Genomic DNA, 15944 nt, shown 5'->3' on the forward strand with positions numbered 1-15944 from the left:
GGAAACCATTAGTAGGCTCTAAGCTATTAAGGGATTTTAAGCATTCAGGGATGTAATCAGATTTGTGTCCTGAATAGGCCACGCAGGCTGCTGTGAGGGATTGGCTTGTATAGGAGGCTGCTGGGAATATAGGGAGGCCCAGGCTGTTGACTTGGACTAGGGGTGGTCATGGGGACAGAGAGAAGCGATGGGGACAGAAGAGGGCTTTAGGAGGTGACATGTGCAGTATTGGATGGCATTGGGAAGCTGATCCCTCACCTGGCATGTCATAGCTGTAGAGATACTGAGAGCTCAGCCTGGCTCAAGCTTATGGTGTAGGGCCTATATCAGACATCCAGTGGCCATGCCAGGAAGCAAGTAGAACCTCACATGTGGAGCTGAGGAGACAACACAGGAATCCCTGGCTCTGGGGCGGTAACCGAGCCTAGAAACAGGCAGGCAGCTGGAAGAGACACAATCGAGTTTGGCAGTTGGCCACGGACCAAGTGCCAGGCAAAACAAACAACAGGCACACTGGGGAGGAAAACTGAGCAGGGGTGTGGGAGGCTGTGGGGAAAGGAAGGCTGGTCAGAAGCCTCTTGTGTCGAAGAGGTCAGTAAAGGGGCTCAGAAATGGGGATGGGGTGGGGACGTTGGCAGGGAACTCATGACCTTGGCCAGAGCTGCTTCAGGGCCAGTAAGGGAGCTGAAGAGGCTGAAGAGACTGGAGCAGGTTCAAGAGTGAAAGGAGACAGGAAATGGTGTGGGAAACCCTCTCAGGCAGTTATCACCAGGTGCCCCAGCCAGCCTCAGGGAGATGCCAGTGCTCAAGGTTGCTTTAAATTATTTTATTCAAGAAGGTAGGGAGGACAGACAGGGGACTAAGCTGAGCCCTGAGTCCCTGAACCTCCCAGCTCAGCCCCCACAGCAGGACGAGACGAAAGTTAGAGGGTGGGGACTCCAGCCCCACCCAGACAAGGTTAGGGATAGACAGGACCCAGGAATACCCACTGAATGTCCTCCAAGAGGGTGGTGGCCAAGCACCACCCAGGGCAGGGTTATTTGGGGGTACTACTCCCCTTCTTAGGGGTGGTGGGCTTCTTGCTCTGCCAGAGGTGTCCCTGGATGGTGAAGGCATCTACACTCATGGACATGGTCTTGGCGGGGATCTGGGTGAAGCGCTTGCGGTCTGAGTTGTACTTGTAGATGCCTTCGACCATGGCGGGTGTGACTGTGCGGGGGCCATAGCCCGCCAGCCGAGACAACTCCTCCGTCTCCCCTGACAGGGTGTACAGGGCCCGGAACTGGCAGCTTGAGTCCCGGAAGAGGATCAGGAAGTGGTTGGCCTTGCTCTTCTCAATTTCCTGGTGGGCAGGGGAGGCAGTAAGCCAGCACAACAAGGCCCCCAACCCTCCCACTGGACCCCCACCCCTGGGCACAGACTGACCTCAAGAATGCGGTTCTTCTGTGGCTCATTCACCTTGCCTGCCAGGCAGCAGTGTGACAAGGCATTGTGGATGATGAACTTGTTGGACTTGGCGCTGGGTTCCTTGTACAGCCGGGGACCTAGGGGGCAGGGTAGTCAGCAGGGATGACTAGGGAAAGGCAGGGCCCAGCACTGGCCACCTGAAGTCCCACTTACCTGTGTATTCAGGCACTGATGCAGGGGACGAGGCGTTGCTGCCATTCTCCCAGTCACGGCTACCAGGAAGGCGGCTTGGGGACATGAGGCCTGATGGGGATGGAGCCCTACGGGAAAAAGGAATGGGATGGAGATGCAGGCAGTGGAGGGGGAGGGGGGGGGGTTGAAGCTGCCCAGTATGCAGTGGGACTAGGGAAGGAAAAGCCTGGAACCCTCTGTAGAGTGGGAGACATACATGTACATCATATATACCCCCAAGCTCATGCAATGCCCTCCCTCTCCTGGCCTCAGGCATGCTGGACACTCACTCAGGTGCAGAGGCACATTTGTAGGTCCTATCAAGCAGGTACAGACAATCCCAGTTGTATACATACGTGACCTTTCAGCCCTTTAGTGGCAGATGTGTACACATGCTATATCACACTCAAAAGCTCACACACATGTACATCCAGACTTTGAGAGGCCACCTGCCCAGGCCAAACTCACCGAGATGTGGACCTCTTCACACCAAGGTTATTGGGGGCCTCATTGGCCACTGTTGACAGTGACAGAGTGGACTGGGAGTAGACCTTGCTGAGCCGGGAACCTGGGGATAGAGTGCATCGGGTCAGATGCCCCCAAAGCCCCCTCACCTTCAAAAATGCCCAGTGGGGTCTTAGCTGGCAGGCTGGGGAGGGAATGTGAGGTCATCCCTGCCAAAAACCCTCACCCAGTGCAGCCCCGAGCAGAAATCTCTCACCCCTAAACATACCTGCGGGGGCTTCATCCATTAAGCCAGCTCTGCCCAACAGCCCTTACCCTACTGCAGCCCCCACATCCCTCCAGAAGTCTACCCAACAGGCAGGATACTCCCCCCTGAAACCTTTACCACCCACATAAGGCCCCCCTGAAATATATCCACCCTCTCCCCAAAGGGGCCTCATTCAGCAAGCCCTGGAGAGGGTCACTGGGCAGGCCATGTCCCACAGGGTCCTCACCCAGCAGGCCACGGGCTGGGCTTCGAGCCAGGGCAGAATCATCACAGCAACCAGAGCGTGGCCGGGGGGCCCTCCGTCCACCCCGGCCTGGCCCTCCGGTCCCTGAGGCCCGTGGCCGAAGCACTTTATCCAGGTCGTCCATCAGCTTCAGCTGGGCCCGGCGTTCATACTCAAGCCGTGTGAAATCCCCCCGCCGGGGGCCCACCTCTTCTTCAGCTGGAGCCCTAGTGGTGGGGGCCAGGGGGCCAGGGGCCACGTCCTCTTGGGCCAGCCTACAGGTGGAGAGAATGAAGCGGTCAGACAGACCATGGGATCACTGGTGGCAGGGGTCCCTGGGGCTGTGCCCAGCCTCACCGTGCAGCCTCCTCCCTCTGCTGCTCTTTCTTGGCCTCCTGCCACTGTTTCCGCCGCTGCACTTCCTCTGCCCGCCGCTGTTGCCGCTCCAGCAGGCTGGCTCTCTTTTGGGCCATCTCGTCCTCAGGCTTGTCTTCATCCTGGGGGCAGGCACTGAGTCCAACTGGCTGTCTCTCCCTTGGCACAGCTATAATCTGATCAGTCAACCCAGCTTGCCAACTATTCACCTGTCCTTTTGGTTTTGTAATTAATTGTTCTAAAGGCATTTAGTTGGTGCCCACTTTATGCATAGCCCCATGTGCTGGGTATTGACACAACTGGGGCAGGGCAGAATTGGGCACTGCTCCCACAAAGCGCTTAATCCAGTGGGGAAGACAATCTGATATCACACCAATAGGCAGCTACCAGTCTACACTGCAGATATGCACCAAGCAAGGCTTCCTGAAGGAAGCAGCCCAGAGAATGAGGAGGACTTAACTGGGGAGGGGTGAAGAGAGTGGTCCAAGCAGAGGGAACAGCAAGTACAAAGGCCCTGAGGCCAGAACCAACCTAGCAAGCATGTAGAACAGCGGGGAGGCTAGTGTGGGCCAGAGCTGGGGAGAATGGCATTGGACAAGATCAGGGTGAGCAGAGCCTAAGTACTGGTTTTATTTTTATTTATGGTTTTGTTTTGTTTTTTTATAAGTACCGGTTTTAATCCTAAGAGCAAGGGGGGAGCTACAGAAGGATTTTAATAGGGCAATGACAAGGACCAATCTGCATTTTTTGAAAACCTCTGGCTGCTCAGTTGGAAATGCCAGGTATTTGGGGGAGGGAGGTCAGTATAACCAGTCAAGATGCGATTGCAGGTGGCCCGGTGGCCCAGGCTGGGGGTGCCATGAGGATGAAGAGCAACCAGATACAGAACAGGGTCCAGAAGGGGAACTGGCAAGGCCATTGGGGGAGGGAGGGAGAGTGTAAAGGAGATAGGAGGGGGAAGGAGATGCCATTGAAGACCCTTGCCCTATTTGTCCACTCTGTCCATTACCCACCCATCTATCCAGCTGCACCCCCCATCTGTCTACCCATCTACCCTGTGTCCACACATTCCACCTATCTGTCCATCTGGCTGCACACATTTTGCCCATTTCCACGTGGCTATTTAGCCACTCATTCACTCACCTTCTGTCCATCCACCTGATCACGTCTATCCACCTGTCTAGCAACCACCTACCCACCCACCAAGGTGGCTCACCTTGTAGAAGAATCCCAGCCCGGTGCGTGGAACTCCCTCTGAAGAAGCATCTTCCTCTAAGGAATCATCACCAGGGGGGCTCCCATCTCCCTCATTCTCAGCCGAGGGCTCTTCCAGACTGCCCAGTGGGATCTCGATGAGGCCCGGCCTGGCCATGGGCTCCTCCGGAGGTGGCCCTTCTGCCAGGAGGATGGAGGAGCGTGTCTGCACGGGCACCTGGCTCGGTGAGAACTTACGCAGGTGGGGGAGGCTGTCCACATCATGGGGAGGTGTGAGCACCCTCGTCAGTGGCGCCAGTCGTAGCTCCGCTGGCCGTGCGTGCTTCGGGCTTCGGGGTGTTGGGCTGGGACCAGGCCCGGGGCTGCGCCGGACAGCTGGGGCACGCCGTGTAGGGCTGGCAGATGCAGCTTTAGGACCCGTCGTGGGGACAGGGATAACCCACGCAGCAGGAGGAGGGGTGGGTCCAGGGGCCTCCGGTGGCGCCAGGAGCCGCTGCTGCTGGTCCGTGAGCCTCTGCATATCCCGTTGCAATGAGCTCAGTGCAGCACTCAGCTTGTTGACTGCCCGGTTATAGTCCCCCAGACCTTCGGGGGGCACTGGGCCCAGTTCTGGTGAGAAAGTCACTGCCTTGGGCCGTGGGGATGGCTCACCCTGGCCCTCGCCTGCTGGCCGCTCCCCACCAGGGGAAGGACCTGCTTCTGCTGCTTCTACCTCTGCCTCCGCCTCTCCTCCTGCCTCCTGCGGCTGCACCTGCAGGAAAGCGCTCTTGCCCAGTCGCTGGCGGTGCTTGGCAAAGATGGCTTCTATCCGTCGTTTCTGAGCCTCTATGGCCCGCCGTTTCTCCTCCAGCCGGGCTCCGAGTTCACTCATCTCTGAGCTCAGGGCCTCTGGTTCCGCTGGGGTGGACACCGGGGAGCCAGCTCCGGCCTCTGCCTCGGCCCTCACCAGCTGCTTCTTGCGTTCAGCAAAGCTGGTCATCTTCACTTCTGAGTTGCTGGCAGCTGGGGATGAAGCCCCCACCTTCGGGGAGCCCTCAGACAGGGCCGGTGGTTTCAGTACCTCCCCTGCCAGGCAGGGAGACAGTTTTGAGGAGCCCTCAAAGTGGGGCACGTAGGCAGGTGCTTTGTCGGGTGGGTAGGGGGAGACCAGCGGGGGTTTGGAGGGCCCCTCAGGTGAGTGGAGGTAGAAGCTGCCATCGGCAGCCCCATCTGGGAGTAGCCGGGGCTCGGCACTGTGGATGATCTGCAGGGCCTCCTCAATGGTAGGCAGGTCGCCAGGCTCTGGTGGTGGGTGGGCAGGGGTCAGGGCCGGCACAGGGCGCGGGGGGCCCAGGCTGTCTGAGCTGACAGAGCGGAGTAGGACGGGGTCTCCCATGACGACATCCACGTCGCTGTCCAGGCCAAAGGGGGTGCTGAATGATACAGCCTGGGAAAGGGGACGGCTGGGCGGCCAGAGCGGGGGGTCAGCCCCTGGGTTAAGCCCTGACCCACCCCAGCCCCAGCCTGGCCCAGCCCTCTCCCCTGCCCAGGCCCTTGAGATGCACTCACCTGAGCTGCCGGTTCCAGGCCTTGCCCAGGGCCTCCATGTGGGACATGGATGGGGAGGACTTCAGTGAGCCTAGGGAGGGGTGACTCAGTAGTCACTATGGGAGGTCACTGGGGACCCTGGGTGGGGTTAGCCAGGGGGTGTCACTGGGTGAGTCACTGATGGGTCATTATGTGGATGGAGAGCTGGGGGCCATTTAGTTACTAGGGAGTCCTGTTGAGCCACTGAGTCAGTGTGGGTGTCAATGAATGTCACCACGTGCCAAAGAGACCTAATGGAGGGGTCACAGGGTGACAACATGAAATCAGCTGGGGCGATCTTTGGGTGGGTTTCAGGGACATCCCCCTGCCCTCACCTGTGGATCCTCGGAGTGGGGACTGGGGGCCACCAGGTGACAGGAGTGAATGGCGGAAGTTGAAGACAGGAGAACTGCCAAGAGATGCACGTCAGCCACAGGACCCCCTCCCTCACCTCTCCCAGGGTAGAGAGCAGAGCATCCCTTAGGCCTGTCCCAGTGATGAGCCGGGAGGAGGATCCCGTCATGGCTGTGGACACTCACCCAACCGGGAAAAGCGTACCTACTGCCACTGCTGTTCTGAGGGGTGGAGGCCTCTGTGGCCTGGGGGGAAGCAGCTGCAGCAGAGAGAGGAGGGTCAGTCAGAGCTTGGCCTCCCCGACCCCACCTGGACCAGGGCTGGGCCTCACCGTGACCGTCAGGCAGGTCCTTGGCCTGCACGAAGTCAGGTTTCAGCACCTCAAAGCACATGAACATCTCAGCCAACAGCACCACGAGGTTGATCTGGAGGCGGAAGGCAGGGTCAGCTCATGGGACCCACAGCCCTGGATACCCACGTTGGCCCACCAGGACCTTACCTTGAGGGGTGGTGGCACATAAAGTAGGTCCTCAAGGGACAATGGACAGCCACGAGGAAGGCGAGAGGCGCAGAAATCCTGCACCAGCTGGAGGTTGTACAGGCTGTCCGCCACAGACATGGGGTCCTTGAGGCACACCTCTGCAGGGACAGAATGCCCGGGTCTATGAGGAGAAGGGGAGCCCAGAAAAAGGAGGGCCTCCCTTGGGTCTAATGCCATGAACCCTTCACGAGGTGGGTACTGTGATAGGCTGTTCTTCCGGTCTATTCATCTACTATTTCCAAAACCTAGGGCACTAGTCACCTAAGAACTCAATTCAAAAAGCTTTTCCTGCCTGGCCAGTGTGGCTCAGTGGGTTGGGCATCCTCCCGTGCACTGAAAAGGTTGCCAGTTCAATTCTGGTCAGGGCACATGCCCAGGCTGTGGGCTTGATTCCTAGCAGGAGACATGCAGGAGTCTTACTCTGGCATCAATGTTTCTCTTTCTCTCTCCCTTCCTCTCTCTCTAAAAATCAATAAAAAATCTAAAAAAAAAAAAAAAAGCTTTTCCTGATTACCCAGCACCCTTCTAGGCACCTAACATCTGGAATGTTTTGGATGAACTTGCTCTCTCTCCAAACTAGAATGTGAGCCACTGGATCCCTGGCCTCTAAAATGAGGTCTGGCACACAGTTCACTCTAGAAATACTTGCTGCAGAAATGAATCATATGAAGCGCAGAAAAGTTAAACACTTATGTGAAGTCACACCGCTAATTAGGGGAAGAGAAAGGTTTAAACCTAGGTCTGCCAATTCTGGAAGCTGCACTCATAATGACTGCACCACTCTAGGAACAGATGCCTGGGTGCTAGGTCTTAGGACATGGGGCTCCCCAGGGCGGGGTCTGGCCCAGGCCTATTCACTCACCCTCAAGTCTCAACAGCTGGGGACAATAGCAGTGGATCGTGGCAGCCAGTGCAGCCCCACTGGCCAGGTCCTGGAGGCCCGTCACGGTGGGAAAGCAGGGGGCACAACGGGCCACGGTACGATCCTTGCGGTATCGGATCTGCGGGTGGGAACCAGGTCAGGTCAGAGGTCAACTGGCCCCCAGGTCAGTGGTCATGCAGGCTGGGCAGGGAAGCCTGGGGTTTCCACCACGAGGGGGGGGTGTCCCCAGAGCCAAAGTGAGGGCCAGCCTGGAGCAGGGGAAGGGCAGCAGCAAGGCAGAGGAAGTGTCTTCGAGCAGCCAGGCCAGCAGTGGGGGCTGGGGCAGGGGCTCCTGGGACCCTGGGGTGGGGGATACGTTACCATGGGGGGTTTGCTCCCCGACTCCTTCAAACAGAAGGCAATTGCGTGCTGGGGGGAGAGGAGCAGCCGTCAGCGGGACGGGAGAGGTGCTGACTTGCTGGGCACCCAAGCACACCTCCGGGAGTGGGGAGAGGAGAGCCCTGAGCCCAGTCCTGAGCCCTTGGCCATCCAGCTCCCTGACTGCACTCTGGCCAGCTTTGGGGATCCCAGCTCCTCCCAGCCTGGAGGGACCCCACAGAGCAGCCTCCATGCAGGGAATCCTCCCCCCACAAAAGACCCAGGCCCCAGCTCAGGGAAAGGAAGCAGGTAGGCAAAAGGAGAGGAACCCCCAACCTAGCCCCCAGGGTTGGGGGAAAGAGGGCCTGGAGTGAGAAAAGGCGGGGACCTCATCCAGCCCAAAGCCTCCCCCCACATTCAGTGGTCACTTTCCACTTGTGCTTCAAGGATGGGCCCCTCCCACCCCCCAAAGTTGAGATCTATCCTTAGAGCAGCTGGAATCTCAGGAAAAATCTGCCACCTTCTTGAGTTTGAGGACCTTCCTCTTGGTTAGGAGGGGTCTTGTCCATGTGCCTGGCCCATCAGGGTCAGGATCATGGATCTGATGGGCTGAGGTCTTCCCTTCAGAAAAAGTGGAGGACTCCCCACCTCAGCTCAGGTGGACGAGCTAAGGGAGCTCTACCCTTTTGATTGATGGGAGGGGAGGTTCATCCCATCAGGTAACGGGAGGGGTCTGCCCTCTCAGTGAACAGCAGAGATTTCCCCTCTTCTCTTGGTTCACAGAAGGGTTGTCTCTGTCCCCCAGGGCTGGGGGTCACACCTCCTTTGCTCACAGCTTAGGGGAGGTAAGAGGAGTAGTAGACAGGCAGACAGACACAAAGCGACAAGCGGGGCAGGCAGACGGGGCAGAAAGGGCCCCACTTACAGGAACCAGCTTCCAGTACCAGCGTGTAGGGCACTGACCCCAGAGAGGCAGAGAGGAGATGAGAGGAGCAGGCACAGGGGAGGGGAGGGGAGGGGAGAGGAAGGAAGGAGGGAGGAAGGGAGAGAGAGAGAGACAGAGTCACCTCCAACACCCTCAATGCAGGAATGGCCACAAGGTGCAGCCCCGCACTGCCCACCCAGCCCTGATTGTCTGTCCTCCGGTCCATCTATCGCCTTAATCTCACCGAGGGCTGTGCTGGGGCCACCCCGTCTGCAGGGGCTGCAGGAGATGCTCTCTGGGCTGCTTCCTGCTCTGTCTTCTCCTGCAGCCTCCGGATTGTCTGGGGGGCCAGGAGAGGTCAGTGTTCTGGTCACTGGGCGATCCTGGCCCCCAGCCCATCCTGGCCCAACCCCACCTACCGTGTCCACCCAGAAAAGGAGCTTGTGCTCCAAGCTGGCCAGGGCCAAAGGACTGGGCAGCGTCTTTGTCCACTCTAAGGCGAAGGCAACCATGAGGGCGTCAATGACAGCTAGGTGGGCTCCCTGTGGGAACAAGGGCTGAGGGGTGAGACCAGAACAGAAGAAAGGGGAAGAATCTGGAAGTGGGAGGGGCGCCAGGGCCAGGGCTCATGGGTGGGGCCTCAGGAAAGGAACCAAGACAAGGGACCTGGAAAAGCCACTTCTGGTGGGCTGGGCTTTGAGGTCATTAATTAGGGCGTAGGATCTGGGGGGCCATGTAGGGAAGTCCTCAAGGGCCATAGTAGTATCTTTTGGAAGGACCCACGCCTGGTGGGAAGAGTACTGATGGGGGGAACCTGGCCTGGTAGGAGGAGCCTTTGGGGGAGGAGCCAGGCCTGACGGGTGGAGTCCCAGAAAGTGGCCAAGTCCTGTGGACGGGGCCTACCATGAGGACAGGCTGGTGTCTCAAGTCGGCCTCCTGCACAGGGCGCTCCGGCAGCGCGGGCACCATGCCCCTCCGTGCCAGCAGGGCCAGCAGAGCAGAGGGGCTGGGGGGTGATTCGAGCTGCGGCAACGCCTGGCGCCAGGCCCTGCAGTACAGCTCGGCCGAGAGCAGCAACCGGGTCACCGGGGGCTTCACGTGCTCCTGCGCATACTGGTCGGTGTAGAAGGGTTCCCACAGCTCCGAGGGCACGTGCTCTGTGCAGGAGAGAGGTGTGAGGGCAGGTCAGGGCCACCAGGACACCCCCCACCCCCAATTACATGGCTCCAATTAAGGGAGCACAGCACAAGGGAGAGTCGGGGACCTGGGCAGAGATAGGAGACGCAAGTGTAGAGGAGTTTGCCAGAGGAAGGAGCGAGGAGGAGGTTCGGGCAGGACTGAGGGGCTCTGCAAGCAAAGGCCAGGAGGTGGGAGAGCGCACAGTGCCTCGGGGAGAGGGCTGGCGGGGAGAGGTCTTGTTTCAGGGAAGGGGGGAAGGGGGGAAGGGGGGAAGGGGGGAAGAGTACAATAATATAATATGCTTAATCGCTCGCCCTGGGCGCTCTACAACACCCTGTAGGCTCATTTACACCTTACCGTAACCCTAGGAAGCAGCAGCCAGGGAACAACTGGTAACTCCAAAACTCAGGCACAGAGAAGAAAAGCAACCTGCCTAAGGCCACTCAGCTGGGCCATGACGATGGAACTGGCATTCAAACCCAGGCCTCAAGCAGACTACACGCTCTCAGCGGGAGGCTGGGGTGGGATGGGCTGGCAGGGCAACAAATGGGAGGCCTTCAGGATGCAGACACTTTGGGAGGGGTGAGTGGTCTGACCCTGGAGGGGGGGGGGGGAGGGAAGATGGGGGGGGGGCCTCAGGTGTGAGAGGAAGATGGGGAAAAGAGGGTGGGGACTGAGACGGAGGTACCAGAGGCTGAGTAGGAGGGGCCTGGGACTTAGGAGAGAAGCAGCCATGAAAACCCTGAGTGAGACCGCGGGGCAGGAAGGGCCTTAAGGAAGCCCCACATGGAGGTGGGGGAGGGAGAGGTGACTGAGGCCAACATAGGGGGACCTGCCCGCATGTGGTTCTTCCAGGGAGGGCCAATGCTCATTCCAATCAGAGAAGCTGTTTTGAATATTGGGGTTCTGAGAATGGGGGCAGGATTCTATTGCTTAGATCATTTGATCATGACCAGACCTTCCTCTGGTGCCTCTTTTCACTACCATGCTCCCAAGGACCTAAGCATCCTTGCCTTAAGTCCCTCAATGGCCAGTCTCTTTCCTCAGCCCCTAAAATCACACTTGACCTTCCCACTTAACCTCCTACCTCTGTGGAGAGTTTTGCCTGTTCTCTGCCCCTCTCAGCTCAGCTGCTCCAACGAGGAGTTCGCCAGGCTTCGCCTCTTTCCAGCCTACCCCCACCTAACCTCCCTGATCTGGCTCCTACCCTTCCAGTTCCCAGCCTCCTCAAGGCCAGCAGTGGCCATCCGACACACAATCGTGGGCCCGTATCTTGCCTGGGCTCTCTGCCCGGACCTCCTCCTTCTGGAAGCCTTCCCCCCGCCCAGTGTCTCATTTCCCACCACTCAAACTAAGCCCCCTCCTCACATGCCCCTTCAAGGCACAGCTGACAGCTCTGTCTCAGCAGCCTTGTAAATGGACATGCCCCCCACACACACTTTGATGGCTTCCACTGCCATCTGAGCACCTGCTGTAGCCTTGGCATCTCCCATAATCCTTAGCATCTTGCTCCAAACCTGTTCCTTCTCTCTGTTCCCATCGCAGTGAGAAATCACTATTCTTCACTCACTCAATTTCGACCTCCTGGCATCTTTCAAAACCAAACCCTTCTCCCTATCTCTCCAGCTCCTACTCATTTCCTGCTCCCATTAACAAAAATTAAACAAGTTTCTTTTCTGCCGGACTTGTCAGGGCCTTCAAAATGAAAACATGAGGTGAGATCTTGCTACCAATAGCTAATGTTTAACAAGCACTTCCTCTATACCAGTGTGTCTCCACCTCTGTTCTATTGGCATTTAGGGCTGGATAATTCTTTGTGTCCAGCAAGGGGTGGGGCAGGCTGTCCTGTATTGTAAGACTGTTAGCAGAATCCCTGGTCTCTAATCACTAGATGCCAGTAGCACCTTCCTCCCAAGTAATGACAACCAAAAATGTCTCCAGACAGTGCCAAATGTCTCCTGAGAGCCGAGATCAACCCCCACCTCACCTCTGGCTGAAACCCACAGTTCTAGGCTATTAAATGTTCATTATACATTTACTATAGAGCAGTGCTGTCCCATAGAAATACAGTGCAAGTCACATATGTAGTTTTAAATTTTCTAGTAGCTACATTTAAAAAGTAGAAACAAGCAGCATTAACTTAGTAATATATTTAACCTAATATACAGCTGACCTTTGAACAACATGGGTTTGAACTGGATGGGTCCACTTATATGTGGATTTTTTTTCAATAAATAATGTAAACGCTTCTCTCCTCCCTATGATTTATTAATAACATTTTCTTTTCTCGCTTTATTGTAAGAATACAATGTGTAATATATAGAACATACAAAATACATGTTACTCGATTGTTTATGTTATCAGTAAGGCTTCCGGTCAACAGTAAGCTATTAGTACTTTTGTTTTTGGGAAGTCAAAAGTTATCCACAGCCCCAGTCAGGGCCCATGTGGGAGGCAACCAATTGATGTGTCTCTCTCATATCGATGTTTCGCTCTCTTTCCCTCCTGCTCTCCCTTCCTCCCTCTCTAAAAATCAATGGAAAAAATATCCTTGAGCAAGGATTAACACAAAAAGAAGTTATCCACAGATTTTCAACTGTGTCCCTAGCCTCCACGGGGTCCCCTGGACATTCAAAATATTATCATTTCAACATGCAATCAATACAAAAACATTATTATTAATGAGATATTTCATGGTTTTTTGGTATCAAGTCTTCAGAAGCCACTGTGTTTGTTACATTTATAGCACACTGCAGTTCAGACCAGCCGTGTGCCTCGTGGCCACCATAGGGGCAGTAGCCCTAAGCGCCACTAGCATTTACTTACACCGCAACTACCTTCATACGTCTGGTCATTTAGTCCTTACAGCATTTACATTCTTACCCCCATTGTGCAGATGAGAAAACCAAGGCCCAGACATCTGACAGAACTTGCTAAAGCTCACGCAGCCAGCAAACGGCAGCACTGACATAAACCCGGTTCCCCTGTGCAACACACTGATATTCCGAAGGCACAGGGACTGCCTGTGCTGGTCCCCAGCCCTGCTGAAAGCCGGCACCCTTCCATCTTCTCTCAGCTGGAGCCCTGCTGAGCCCGCCTGCATTGCTGCCCAGCTTCCTCGCACCTGTGCCTTAGGCACCAGAAGCACCCCTTCCCCGGCCGCCCTTCCCCTGGGTGCTTGCACTTCTCATCTCCTCCTGTCAGTCCCCAGCGCCCTCAGAGCCTCACCCACGTCCTGAGAGGCCCTTCCCAGTCTCACCAGCCTCCCTCATCCCCAGCCTCCCTGGGTTACCACCGGACCCCCTCTGTTCTTGGAGAACTCCTTGTTGGTCCACACACCATGCCCTGTGTGTGCTTTCCTCCCCCTGGCAAATTCCTATGCATACTTCAAAGTTCAAGCCCTCCTTCTGAGGAGCCTTCCCTTCTCCTCCCCTCCCCGGAAGATTTTAGGGATTTCCTCCCCCACCTCCCCTACCCTGAGGCTCTCTTGCACCCGCTACTTATCACTCAGGGCAGCGATGACCTGGTTTTATGTCCCATATCCCACTCTCCCACGTCCAACTCCCAATGCATCCTGAGCACCCAGCACTGGCCTGGCACCCAAAAGGCATCAGTAGAGTCCCAGAGTTCATGAGCCAAGCAGAGTTCTGTACCCCACTTTCCTGTCAGGGCCTGGTGTCCCACCTTCCTCAGCCCCTCTGTTTAGAGAACCTGAGTGGGGAACAGACTGAACTTGACCCTCAGGGAGGATGTCACACAGCGCAGGGACCTGGGTCAGTGCATCTCCTCAAGGGAACCTCACTTTCCTTCCTGTGAAATGGGATAGTAATTTCTGCTGTCCCCTGGCCAGGGGACAATGACTAGTATTAATATTATTAATAAAAACATCACACCTGTGCCAGGAGCAGTAATAGCAAGCATCTATGTAGCGGGTACTGTGTGCCAGACACAGTGCGAAGAATTCTATAGCTGGGCTCTCTCCTCTGCCTCCCAGCAACCTTGTGTAGAAGGTACTGACTGGGCCCGGGCAGTGTGGTCCAGTGGTTGAGCATCTGCCGGTGCACCACGAGGTTGCTGGTTCCAGGCCAGTCAGGGCACATGCCCCAGCTGCGGCTGCGGGCTCAATCCTTAGCAGGGGCGTGCAGGAGGCAGCTGATTAATGTTTCTATCTCTCTCTCCCTCTCCCTTCCTCTCTCTCTAAAGTTAATAGGAATATATTTCTTTTTTTAAAAAGAAGAAGGTACTGACTGGGATTCCAATCACTCTTGCACTGTCCTGGCACAGTGGCTGTCCCACTGACATTTGCGAAATGGATATATAAGCGAAGGAGTGCCTTCTTTTACAGAGGGGAATATGCGAGCTTAGAGAATTGGGATAATTTGTTCACAGTCTGATGGAGCTAGGACTCAAACCCAACTCTGACTCCCAAAGGTGAACCCTCTATGGCCTCATAAGCTGGGATGTGAGGGGCTGGGGCCACCAGAGTCTCTCCCACCAACCGCCTTTCTTCCTCAAGCCGATCCTTGGGGGCAAGCAGGCCCCAGAGTGGGCGCTGCATGGGAGGGTGCAGGGAGAGAGACTGGGAGAGACAGGCTTGAGCAGAACCGGGAGAGGGACAGCTATCACCCAGACCCACACCCAGAACAGGTTGATCTGGGAAGGCCACTGAGGGAGGATGGGCTGTGCCCAGCTGCTGCCAAGACCAGTGGGCAGGACCAGTAGGTGGGCAGGGCGTCCCCCTAGGAAGGCCCAGTCCTTAATTAACCCCTTCTTCCCCATGCCAGGCCCTAGGTCCCAGCTCTGGCAAGTGGCCCTGACTGGGCCTGCCCAGGGCCTCCAATCCCGGCGACCTACCCACTTCCTCCCGCTCGGGGCGGCCCGACTTTTACACACACGTGGGCCCGGGGAGGGAGTGGGAGAAGGGCCCGCACCTGGGCCCCGCCACAGGCGGTCCTGGCCCAGCCATCTCCCTTCCACTGGGCCGCCCGCCTCCCAGGCAAAATGGGGCAATAAGTCCCAGCTGCCGGCCCTGGCCGGGGCGGCGGAGGCCAGAGAGGGGTCCCGGGGCTCCCCGCGCCCCCGCAGCGCCGGCAGGGCGGACGCGGGGTGTGTGTCCGGGCCTGCGGGCGTGTGTCCGGGTGTGCGCCGGGGGTCCTCGCGCGCACGACACGAATGCGCAAAGACGGGGCCCGCGCCCGAGGCCCCCGGCGGCCCGCAGACGCCGCCCCGCTCACCTGGGGCCGCGACGTCGGGGTCTCGGCGCGAGGCCGGGCCGCCGGCCCCACCCCCACCGCGCTCCCGCAGCCCGGCGGCCAAAGTCCAGCGCCCGCGCCGAGCGGCGAGCCCGGAGGCCCGGGGACCCCGGCGGCCCGCGCTATTGTTCCCGCGTCGCCGACCTCCCAGGCCCGCCCCCCGCACCTGCCGCCCCCCGGCGGGTACCTGCGCCCCCGAAGGCGGCCCGCAGCACCCACGCCAGGCTGGCCGCTGCCTTGGCCCGCGAGAAGTCGTACTGGTCCAGCGACTTGATCTCGGGCACCAGGAAGGTCCTCCGCAGCGGCCCGGGCCCGGGGGGCGCCGCCTCCACCATGGCGCTGCCGCGCTGCGGGCGCCCGCCCCGCGCTCGCTCGGGCCGCGCTGCGCTCGCACCCGGGCCGCCGCCGCCGCGTCGCCGCAGCCGCCGAGCCAGGTGCGGCCGCCACCGACCGCGACGCTGCGTCGGCCCCGCCCCGGGGCGGAGCCCAGGTGCGCCCCGCCCCCGCCGCGCCCGCCCGCTCGGGTCCTCGCCGCAGGGTGGGGCGCGGCGGCTGCGGACCGGGAGCGCGCCCGGGGGCGCGCCCGAGGGTGCGGGAGGGCGCCCGCGGAGGCGAGGGCCGCGCCTGTGCGTCCTCAGCTGTGCGTGTGAGCGGTTGTGCGCGCCTGTCTTGCAGCGCAGGAGGCGGTTGTGCGGGGGCGCAC

At 58.3% G+C, this 15944-nt stretch overlaps 1 protein-coding gene across 3 annotated transcripts; it reads right to left on the reverse strand.

Annotated features, from left to right (window-relative positions):
• Positions 1-541: 541 nt before the first annotated feature.
• CAMSAP3 (calmodulin regulated spectrin associated protein family member 3) lies at positions 542-15576 on the reverse strand. Of its 3 annotated transcripts, none has more exons than XM_087816267.1 (19): positions 15429-15576; positions 9714-9967; positions 9230-9352; positions 9055-9150; positions 8811-8843; positions 7889-7936; positions 7504-7646; positions 6604-6766; positions 6436-6529; positions 6309-6363; positions 6086-6159; positions 5733-5802; positions 4186-5626; positions 2952-3091; positions 2598-2869; positions 2107-2206; positions 1621-1727; positions 1426-1544; positions 542-1342 (listed from the first exon to the last, which is right to left on the reverse strand). In XM_087816267.1, the coding sequence occupies exons 1-19, from the start codon at positions 15574-15576 to the stop codon at positions 1037-1039; spliced, it is 3786 nt and encodes a 1261-aa protein (XP_087672393.1). In that variant the 3' UTR covers positions 542-1036. The 3 variants fall into 3 exon arrangements, with proteins under 3 accessions (XP_087672393.1, XP_087672391.1, XP_087672392.1); XM_087816265.1 differs by having other exon boundaries at positions 6604-6743; positions 7508-7646; positions 9230-9367; XM_087816266.1 differs by lacking the exons at positions 7889-7936; positions 8811-8843 and having other exon boundaries at positions 6604-6743; positions 7508-7646.
• Positions 15577-15944: the final 368 nt, after the last annotated feature.

This window comes from Miniopterus natalensis, chromosome 4 (genome assembly GCF_054644295.1).
Source record: "Miniopterus natalensis isolate mMinNat1 chromosome 4, mMinNat1.hap1, whole genome shotgun sequence".
NCBI classification, from domain to species: domain Eukaryota; kingdom Metazoa; phylum Chordata; class Mammalia; order Chiroptera; family Miniopteridae; genus Miniopterus; species Miniopterus natalensis.

Coding starts and splice junctions, on each gene's coding strand:
- CAMSAP3 (XM_087816267.1), bottom strand. CDS start 15,576: ATGGTGGAGGCGGCGCCCCCCGGGCCCGGGCCGCTGCGGAGGACCTTC. Junction 9,968..15,428: donor GGCCGCCTTCGGGGGCGCAG/GTACCCGCCGGG, acceptor TCTCCTGCACAG/AGCACGTGCCCTCGGAGCTG. Junction 5,627..5,732: donor GCCTGGAACCGGCAGCTCAG/GTGAGTGCATCT, acceptor CTGGCCGCCCAG/CCGTCCCCTTTCCCAGGCTG.